At 41.9% G+C, this 10,528-nt stretch overlaps 1 protein-coding gene across 1 annotated transcript; it reads right to left on the bottom strand.

Annotated features, from left to right (window-relative positions):
- Positions 1–2,247: 2,247 nt before the first annotated feature.
- sypl1 (synaptophysin-like 1) lies at positions 2,248–10,045 on the bottom strand (the record flags this gene model as incomplete). Its single annotated transcript, XM_083907382.1, has 5 exons — positions 2,248–2,379; positions 2,907–3,098; positions 3,170–3,374; positions 3,538–3,656; positions 9,974–10,045. The coding sequence occupies 5 exons, from the start codon at positions 10,043–10,045 to the stop codon at positions 2,248–2,250; spliced, it is 720 nt and encodes a 239-aa protein (XP_083763508.1).
- Positions 10,046–10,528: the final 483 nt, after the last annotated feature.

The following is a 10,528-nucleotide window of genomic DNA, read 5'->3' as shown; positions in this document are numbered from 1 at the left end:
TGTTGTGGCTTCACACCGTCACAGTGTCTCAGAATGACACCGGAAATAAACTAATTATATAGCATAATTATGTATGTTAGTGTCTTCAAGTACAAGTCTTCAAGATCTACTTCTTCATCGAGGGAAACCGTCAAGAGTCAACGCTTCTAGCTCATCATCCATGCGATAAATGAATCATCCTAGTGTTGTCACGCGTCGTCATTTCCACGTCCGATCATCGCAACTAGTGACGCAAATGACGGAGAGAGTCACATGTGCTTCTTATCAGGTGCATATTCATTTAACGATCTTTCACATACATGAAAAGTAAATTATTCTAAAATAGTACAGCCTCTGTGTTATCCTGAACAAAAAAAAAACCTGGTTGTGGAAGTTTAAAAAGGTACATTTTGCATCATGTGCATGTGTAAAAAAAAAAGTGACTTTAAAGTACCTGAAAATAATGAGTATGTGTATAACGAATACAAACAGAGAAGTCACCATGCAGCTGAAAAGCTTGTGACATTTTGGTCACGGTCTGTGCATTTATCGCCTACAAAGCGGCAAGACACCGTCTTGGAATAGCTGTAAAAAGGCACATATGAAAGGATTTCACACACAGTTGCATTAGTGTTGCTATATTATTATAATGTGGTAAAAAAAAATAAAGGCACATGTGTGGACATTGAAGGGCCTTCATGAAAATATTTGCTGGAGAAACAAGTTCAGCTTCAACTTCAACAGTGCAAATTAGAAAGTTTGAATTCCCATTGCTTATTTATGTATTCGTTCATTTTTACCCAATTCCAAGTGGCTCAAAAAACCCTCTTTAGTCATGGGTGAAAACAGGTTGTTGACCAGTGTGAATGTGCTTCATCACTCCTGGGTCAAAGTGCTGCAAAAGGGGGTCGTACCTATGTTCCCCGATCGGGGAGCATCTGACCTTTTTTTTTTTTTTTTTTTTTTTTAATAAAAGGATCCTATGTTCCCCGTTTTTCCCAAAAAAGGTCCTATGTTCTCCACTTTGTATGTGACCGGGGAATATAGGACCCTTTTTCAAAAACGGTCCTATGTTACCCGGTCGCATACAAAACGGGAAACATAGGACCTGCGGCACATAGCACCCGCGGAACATAGGACCCGGGAAACATAGGACCTGCGGAACATAGGACCTGCGAAACATAGGACCCGGGGGAACATAGGACCCGGGGGAACATAGGTACGGCCCCCTATAAAAGCTGTAAAAAGTTGTAAAAGCTAATGTTGATAAGTGCTAATAATTGAACATGGGTTTTTACTGACTTCGATAGGCATTGGTTGGAGTAACACAAGACAAAGGCGAACACGTCTGCTTAATTTTTGGCAAAAGACTGTAATAACAACGAGTGGGGGTCGTACCTATGTTCCCCGGGTCCTATGTTCCTTTTTTGGAAAAAGGGTAGGGTTAGTATATGTTCCCCGGTCACATACAAAGCGGGGAACATAGGACCCGGGGAACATAGGACCCGTGGAACATAGGACCCGGGGAACATAGGACCCGGGGAACATAGGACCCGGGGAACATAGGTACGGTCCCCAACGAGTGCTATCATCTTTTGGCCGTTAGCATAGCCGTTAGCCATGAAAGCTTTTAGCAAACATTACATTTTACAACTTGAGACAGTGCTCTGTGTTCTTTCATCTTGCCGCTTAATTCATTCATTCAGTCAGTCATTGATTCATTCATTCACGCTGCAGTTGTGGTCACATTTTTAGTCGAAGAGTAGCAACAACTAGCTTGGTAGCATGCTAATTTCAGTCGATAGCTTTTCAACAAAAGTCTTTTTCCTAATTATGAGATTAAAGTCAGAATTCTGAAAGTCAGAATCTCATGTGACCCTAATCCTCTTCCTTACACATATGTAGGTGAAGGTGCAAGGAATAACATGAAATATAGTTATTTAGGGTCACACCAACACCACATTATCTCCATGTCTGACCTAGAGAGCAGCTGCTGTGTCCATAACATTCAAATCCTGTAAGATGACTGTTTTTCTGGTCATTGAACAATTTATCCTTCATTTATTTCTGTCTTCATTATATTCACGAACATTCTTTGCGCATATATACGTGTGCATATGTCAGTGGTGTACATTTGTCCGTACATGTGAGTATAATATATAAGTGTGTGTGTCTGTTTCTGCTCTCTCTCTGTGTATGTGTGTGGTATTTGTATGTAATTGTGTTTTTTTTTGTGTGTGTGTATTTTCTTATGTGTACTAATATGTGTTAAATGGGTGCAGGGACCTGCTGCCTTCCCGGTCCTGATGGGGAGGAGAATTTTTGGGAGTGCCAGCGAGTCTCCTTGTAAACAAACCAGGCGTTTCCGGCCCACACAAACATGTTGAGGTAGCCAAACACCTGGAAGAACAAAGACAGAACAAAAAAAAAAGACTAAGAACACTACAAAACACAATTTTACTTGTTAAAATTCCATTCAGTAAAGCACGTTGACAATCAACATTGGGGCCAACAGAACGTAAGCCATGGGGAAGCAACTAAAGATGTCCGTTTGAATGGAAATCTATGGGAAAATTAGCCCATAGTCTTCTCGCTTAGTTATAACGTCAGTTCCTGAGGAGTTAATGGTCTTAACTGCTAGTTTTAGGTCATCTGCATCAGCATGTGATGCCAATTTTGTAAATTATGTTCATACGAGCGGATACTATGAATTGAAAGGGGCTGAACAGTGAATCCAAATCGGCAATTTTCAAATTGCAGGAGGCCATTGTCCTGGCCTACACGTTATATTCTACAGACTGAGGAAAACATCTTCGTTTCTCACAAATATAACCATTCAAGAGTCACAAAGGGCTTTACACGACCAGCATGCGTGAAATCGGCGGACTTTCCCTCCACTCGTGAAAGAGGTTTTCCTTCCTTCTCACCACTGAGATGTTGAGGGTTCGCATGTTTGCGAACTCCGTGACCTCGCAGGTGATGTTGCCGCCCTTGCACGGCGCCAGCGCGCTGCCGAGGCCGTCGGTGTCCGTGGCGTCTTTCACGTTCTGCAGACCCTTCGCCCAGGCGGACGAACACACCAGCCACAGGAAGACCAGGATGGCCGTGAGCACAAAGTCCTGCAAAACGAGGACACATAGGTTAAACGTCCATTTAGTTTTTTCAGTTTTTTTGCATGATCAATACTTACGAAAATAGGTCCAAAGTCAGAGTCCTTGTAGACGTGCATGTAGCCTAAATAAACCAGCAGAGCCACCATGCTGTACAGGAAGCAGACGACAGCGATGCCCACAAAGAACTCCGCTGCCGAGGTGGAGTCTCCGACGATGTGTGTCGTCGTGACGGATTGGTTACAAATAGTGGCGTTTCCCTCAATGAGCGGAACTTGGCTTAACCTGGCCACGATACAAGATGGAGGGCAGTTTAAAAGGTTAATTTATTAAATCAAACCCTTGCGATTTCAGAGTCCTTGGAAGCTTCTTCTGATAATATACATGGAGGGAAAACCCCTGCCAATCATCACACAAAAACAGAAAAGAAAAGTGTTGAGATTCTCACCTGAATGGATAGTGGAAGTCGGCATTTAGAGTCTCGTTCTTGCCGTCGCCGCAGAAGACCGATAAAATGTTCCTCCCGGAGAAACCGCCGCAGCTTCCGAAAGCGAATATGGCCGTGAGCTGTTCGGACAACGTGAGAGAGAGAGACACACAAGGGAACATTGAACAGAAGAAGCTTTGTTCAAGGAGGAAGGTCGAATATTTATTTAATATGTTTCCACCGACTAACCCAACAGAGAAAAACTCACTGAATAACATCTATTTATAAGTGAAAACCAGAACAGGAACATCAACTGATACTAATGTCAGTCTGATACAGTGTTTTACCTCTTTATAGCAGGCTGTCTGTGTTTATTTAAGCATTTATATCATATGGATTTTGCTTCTTTCTTTTTAATGATATCAATATGGTGATTTTCAATCCTGATGCTGATTATTGTATCAACTCTTTCCTAAGCTAGAATGTTCTCTAATGGCTTTTCCAGCGTACAGTTCCAGCGCGACACGGCTCCGCTCGACTGGACTCGGGTTTGGTATCAGTCGCGTAGTTTTCCACGACTATAGTGTCTCCTCAACGTGGGCAAGGGTCACAATAGCACGGCTGCATGAAACTGCGGCGACCGTCGTTTTATGCGCGACACAAAACTAGCGACGAGCGAAGAAGTCGTTTTCGGTGTTACTGAATCGTTACAATCAATTCATTTAAAAGATTAGTTCAGTACACAGTTACTGAGCGAACAATACGGCAGAACGGGTTGTGATTTCTGCTCAGGATTGACAACATTTGGAGATTAATTCATGTTTTCAGGATTTTTTAAAGGTTTTTTTTAACTGATCTACAGTTCTGCATTGTTCCGTTTGACCAGGTACCATCACTCATGGAAAAGCAAAAATAATCTGAGATGAGTCGTGCCATTACAAACAGCTGCACGTGTAAGAATTAGCGACATCTCATGGTGAGACTGCAGATTCCAACAAACTCCCTCAATACTCCCTTCCCCAAGTATGTCAAGAGACTATGGACGTGGCCTTTGGATACCATTGGCACTTTAGAATGCAAAACAAATGCTCTGGCTGTTTAGTCCTCTTCGGTTGCTATAACAAGTGAAATAACAGCCTCTGTGACGCAAAGCTCTTCCCTAAAATACATAAAAAGGCTTATTTTGAGCATATAAAATCCCTCCTAATGTTACACGCGGGACCTTTAATCGACCAGTTTTCATACTAATATCCACTACAACAGTATATAAAACGACACATTAAACTAGCGTCATCTAACCGAGTGTTCTCTGGACTGCCGTCCTCGCACGCCTGCACTAACGCTGTCATTCTTTCTCTCCGCGGCAGGAAAAAAAGCATCCGATTTAGCGTGTAGACCCCGTGACACTAATACTCCCAACACGCACTAAATTCCTTTCGTCAGGGTGACTATGACGAAGCTTAGCAACTCAGACTGCGATCCAAGAAACGCAGATCATATAATAGTAATTGAGCTGGTGTCAGGCTCCCGAGGCCCAGACTCTCACTGATATCACCTTACCGGTAAAGATGATATACCATGGAAAAGTACGCTGTAAATTGAAAAAAAAAAAAAACACACATCTTAACTCAAAATCGCCAATTTTGAACAGCTGTATTTCACACAGTTTGGACGAGAAGCAAAACCAAACAGACGGATTTCTCATTAAAAAAAGCTGATGGTTAGGTTTTTTTGTTTTTGTTTTGCCCATCGATCAGACGCAAAGCTACTTCACTCAGCATCCTTTACTCTCCCCTTTTTTTTAGCCGTTTACCATGTCTTAAGGGAAATTTGTGGTTCTTTAGCCGCTAATTGCTACAAACAAGCCCATTCATATTTGATCAATTATCAAGATGAGAGCATCTGTGTCTGTAAAGAATACACAATTAGGGCTAAAATCAGCGTGTTAGATAGACATCATACTTTGAGTAATAAGATGTAATAATTTGTTTGTTTGGACCGTACAATTCTATATTAAAAAGCTTAAAGATAGCGTGTCATAATTGCAGTTTGTGTCATTTGTAAATCGATCCATTTTTTCAGTCGTTTTCTTTGTTTTTTACGGTGAAATATTCGTAAACTCAATTGTAGAGTTCGGCCTGGTTCTACGTCTCAACGTGATTGGATAAAGTCAGCTATATTGTACATAATTTATTGTAAAATCACAAATAAATAAGCTACACCAGGTCGAGATGAGTTTGTTCTCGTTCAACACATCTGTTCAAACCACAACACACCGAGCCAAAAACGCACAAAACTGACTTCAAACACGCAACACAGGCAGCTTTGCACATACATACACTGTACACTCCCACACACCTTGAGGCATCTCCCCAGATGTTTCCCCAGATGTCACTCGCAACCACTTCCTGTTGTACTGGCTACACACACACACACACACACACACACACACACACACACACACACACACACACACACACACACACACACACACACACACACACACACACACACACACACACACACACACACACACACACACACACACACACACACACACACACACACACACACACACACACACACACACACACACACACACACACCACAATAAACTACTTCTGTCACATTCCTGCTTCACAGACTTGACACTCACTGGTCACTGTGACAGCCGGGCCTAGCACCAAACGAACGCACACGTCCACATTTAGATAATAACGTTTACGTTTCACTGTCAGACGAGGGTTTTTTTTGGTCAAGTTTTCAGTCGACTCCCGGAGGCTTCCGCTGCTCAGACCTTTATCTCGGGAATCGCAGACATATCTAAACGTCTGCGTACCAAACATTCCTGACACTGGCAAATTAAATCAAACGCAGTCTTTCCTCCCAATCTAGCTGTGAGTCAGAGTCGTGACTTTGCAAGCACTTTGCAATCACTTGGAATAAGCAAAAGTTAAAGATATAAACTGTAATATAACATATGTTTGGCTATGCTATCTGAAAATGGGCCGTGTGAAGCAAAACTATCAGACCTGACTCAGGGTTAGGGGTGGGTGCTGATTGAACAACTGGGTTTTTGAGCCATAGAATTTACTTTAGACATTTTTCATGGGTGCTTCTTTGTCTATTTTTTCATTTGTTTTACTTTACATCTGCAGATTTCAGAGATTTAAACACCGCTTTACCGAAAAACACGGAGAGTCGAGTGGCGCTGACAGGATTAAATTAGTCTTGTGTGAACCCATTTGAAAACGGTCTGAATGCAATTTCCTATTTAAAAGTCATGCAGGACTCTTTTAAGTTCCTGAACAGAAAGTTTGCTTCTAGTTTTGGCCACGAGAACTATTTTGATAATCGAGTTCAGTCTGATTTTTCTGGTTTCTTTGCTCCGTATAACAAAGAAATCATTTACACTGACATTTTCTGACATAATAATCGATTATGTTAAGTAATAGTTAGTTGCAGCTCTACTTCCAGTAGGAAAGTCCCATCATCTGACTTCAGCTGTTTAAAGAAAGATAAATATCTGCAACTAATCTAAAATATCTTCTTAGAAACAGACTTATCAGCAGCCTTGACTTCACTTCTTACACTAAGGGCACAGAGTCCAGGTCAGTCTGACCAAAACTCCAAAAAACCAGTGGAGTGTGCGCTCGTTTTAGTCTCCTCCACAATCCTTGCTCATCTGACTCTCCCTGTTTTGGCAAAAACATTGTCACAAGTGAAGAAAAACTACTTCCTGTTCATTACTGTGCATTTTAGATAATATCTAAGGAGTGTTCGAGCCAAACCAGTCATGTGCAACGCCATTTATAAAGTGTTAATACTGAAGCTCCCACACACACACACACCTCACATTTTAACTGACCTGTGATGTCCCTCATGTGCACATGAATATTCAGGTACGATGCACCATTTAAACTGGGACGTAAACCTTAATAATATAAGGTAAAACTGCAATCTTGTTCATTAAATATTAATAATAACTGAACTGTATTATTGAAATTACATAATTAATATTGTTAACTCACCTGTAGGTACGTATTCAATGTACAAGTAGGCCTTTGTACAGATTTAATTATGAATTATTATGCGTACGATTACATTATATGCTTCTTTCTGCCTGTTTTTTTTTTGTAATTAGCAAAGTGCCGTTTGTGCAGCTATTGCTCACCAGGCTCCTTATGCAAATGAATCAAAACTTGTGGAGCCGTTTAATAAAGACAAATGTGGTCATTAGTGCTGCTGTGTGGGTGATGACCCCAGTGTTGACAAACACACACAGAGAGAGATTTCCTGTGAATTAGAAATATGTTGTGTTAAATTAGAGTTATAACACACACACACACACACACACACACACACACACATTTGAGCAGCATATCACCCCGGGGCGAGTCGAGTTGTGCTGGAGCCATGTAGTGTATCAGCGGCAATAGATATAATGCATTCCCTAATTCTGGTATTTCTTGACCTGGGTTAATAAATAGTGTATAGTGAATAGCACATACAAAAAGTTCCATAATTAGTACAATTGATTGCCTCAAGCAGCAATGGCTGAGTTATCTTCATAAAAAGAGTGCTCCTTTTTCACTAATAAATGGCTCAGATTGTTATTATTAGAGTCAGTCAACATTAGCAAGGGTGTAGGTATGGTTACAAGACTAAAGGGGACACACTCAGAACGGCAAGTTCTCCTCTGTGAGCTGCTACGTTTCTGCTTGGCTGTGGATGCATTCATCGACACTCGTAAAATCCACTATAAGCAAACCTACGACCTTGTATATTGTGAACCAAATATGAAACTTCTTGTCAGTACTATTCTCACACACGCACACATTTACTATAAACATAGAGCCCAGGTCGAGAAGTACAGGAATTCCCCTTTAACTTTCGCCAACCAAACCGTAACCCTCAAAAAGCCCCTTTAAGGTGTGCATAAAAACCACCACACTTTCCCAAAATGTCCTCACTCCTTTAGGTTTCCAAGTACTTTTGGTCCTCACAAAGATGCCCATACAAAAACACACACACACACACACACACACACACACACACACACACACACACACACACACACACACACACACACACACACACACACACACACACACTCAGTCATCTGACTCAGAACAAGGCTCTGTGTGTGTGTGTGCTTGTATTTGTTGCCTCTTTAGGGAGCTTTTCTAGCATAAACGCTGACCTCGTCAGGACGAGCAGTCCTCGTGGAGACTACAAAACCTGGTCCTAACGCTCATTTCTGAGGATGTATGAGGTTAAAGTTAGGGATAACGCTTTGCTGATGCTGAATGAATGAATTAATGAATGAATGAATGAATGGAAGTCAATGCAGCTTCCTGAGAAGAATAGCTCCACACAAACCTGTGTGAATGTGTGCTTGTATATAAATCTTTGTAAGGACCAAATAACTTAAAAACACAGTAGGACATTTTGTGAAAGTGAGGACAATTTGGCTGCTCCTCCAGTTCCGGCACATCCTTAAAAGGAACGTTTATGGCTTAAGACATGGTTTTAGGCTTAGGTGAAAGGTGAAAGGTTAAAGGTCAGGGATTTAGTAGTGACGGTTAAGGTTAAAGTTAAGGTCGAGGGGTTAAGGGAAAGCGTTACGTCTCACAAAGAATGCTGTAACAAGAATGTGTGTGAAGAAAACCGAGCAGCTGAGAGAAAAAGTAACTGAGCTGCTTTTACCACACACTGGACTCCTCTGACCCAGTTTTGAAGAGAGAGAGAGAAAAAGAAATGAATTAGCGGGACTTTTTTTTTTTTTTTTTTTTTTCCACGAGAGAAACTGCCTTTGTCGCCCACGGTGCACAAACTGTGAGTGCATGAGCGTGAACATGTGTGCAAGGAGTTGTCAAGAGTGCGGGCAGTGAATAATTGGTGGAGGGGATGCATTAATCTGTAACCGAGTCCTGGGAAGGGCAGCTGCACAGAAGTGGACTTCATTTTCACTTGTAAATCTCAATTTTAAAGGTGTTTGAGGGAAGCAAATCATTCATTCATTGATGGGTCACATAAGGTGTCCCCCTGTCCAAAGAGGACAAATCAAGTTAAATGCAACCCATGGTTTTTTTGCTTACAGAGGAGCAAATAAAGCACTATTTTTTTTAAACATTAAAGAGGCTGAAATCAGAGCTGTTGCATGATTGCAGGACAAGTCATGGAACATTCAAACTGATGCTGAAGGATGAGGTTAAAGGACTTATCCTGCAAGTTTTATTCCCTAAATATAGACTTAAAATGTGCATTTTTATTCTATTGTGTAAGATATGTTAGGCTGTAACTTTATAAGAGAAGTTCTGTTGAAGTTATTGCTCATAATCATCTTCAGTGCTGATAAAGGGAAAAATCCAAAAGGACCAAGGAAAGGACTGAACCTCCCTGTCCTCTGGGTATGACACACACACACAAACACGTATATGTTTTAATAACGTACCCATTCCACCAGTTTGACGAAGCCCAGCGGCTCCTTCAGCGGCGACAAGTTGAGTCTGAATCCGGTCATCATGGCTGCGCGTCCGATCCCACTCTTAATCCAGTTCTTCCCAAACAAACTGTGGATGTATGGTTGCTCCGGATAGGGAGGAAAGAGAAGGAGGTGGAGGAGGTGGTGGAAGTGGTGGGGGGGGGGGGGAGTTGTCTGCTGGTAGAGAGAGTGACGTGGGTCTAAACTGCTGCTAACGCTGCAAGAAATGACCACACTGAGATTTTTTTTAAAAGTCAGTTTACAACCCCAAGAAAATGTGCCGAGTGACTCAGATCTGCCACTAAAGGCAGATTAAACTACTTACCAGTGGGGGGGGGGGGGGGGGGGGGAGTACAGTTTAAAGCAGGAAATAGACCTGGGAGGACAAACAGGAGTTAGTGTTAATGGTTTTTTTGCAGTGTAGCTTCTTGGGAGAAGGCTCGAGTTCCTTGTGCGCTATTACGCAGGAAATAAAGCGCGTAAAATGTGCCAAATTACGCGTGAGCGAGCGGCGGGCGTCACATA

This window comes from Microchirus variegatus, assembly GCF_963457635.1.
Source record: "Microchirus variegatus genome assembly, chromosome: 20".
Classification (NCBI taxonomy): Eukaryota; Metazoa; Chordata; class Actinopteri; order Pleuronectiformes; family Soleidae; genus Microchirus; species Microchirus variegatus.
This window is presented reverse-complemented; position numbering and strand designations above follow the sequence as displayed.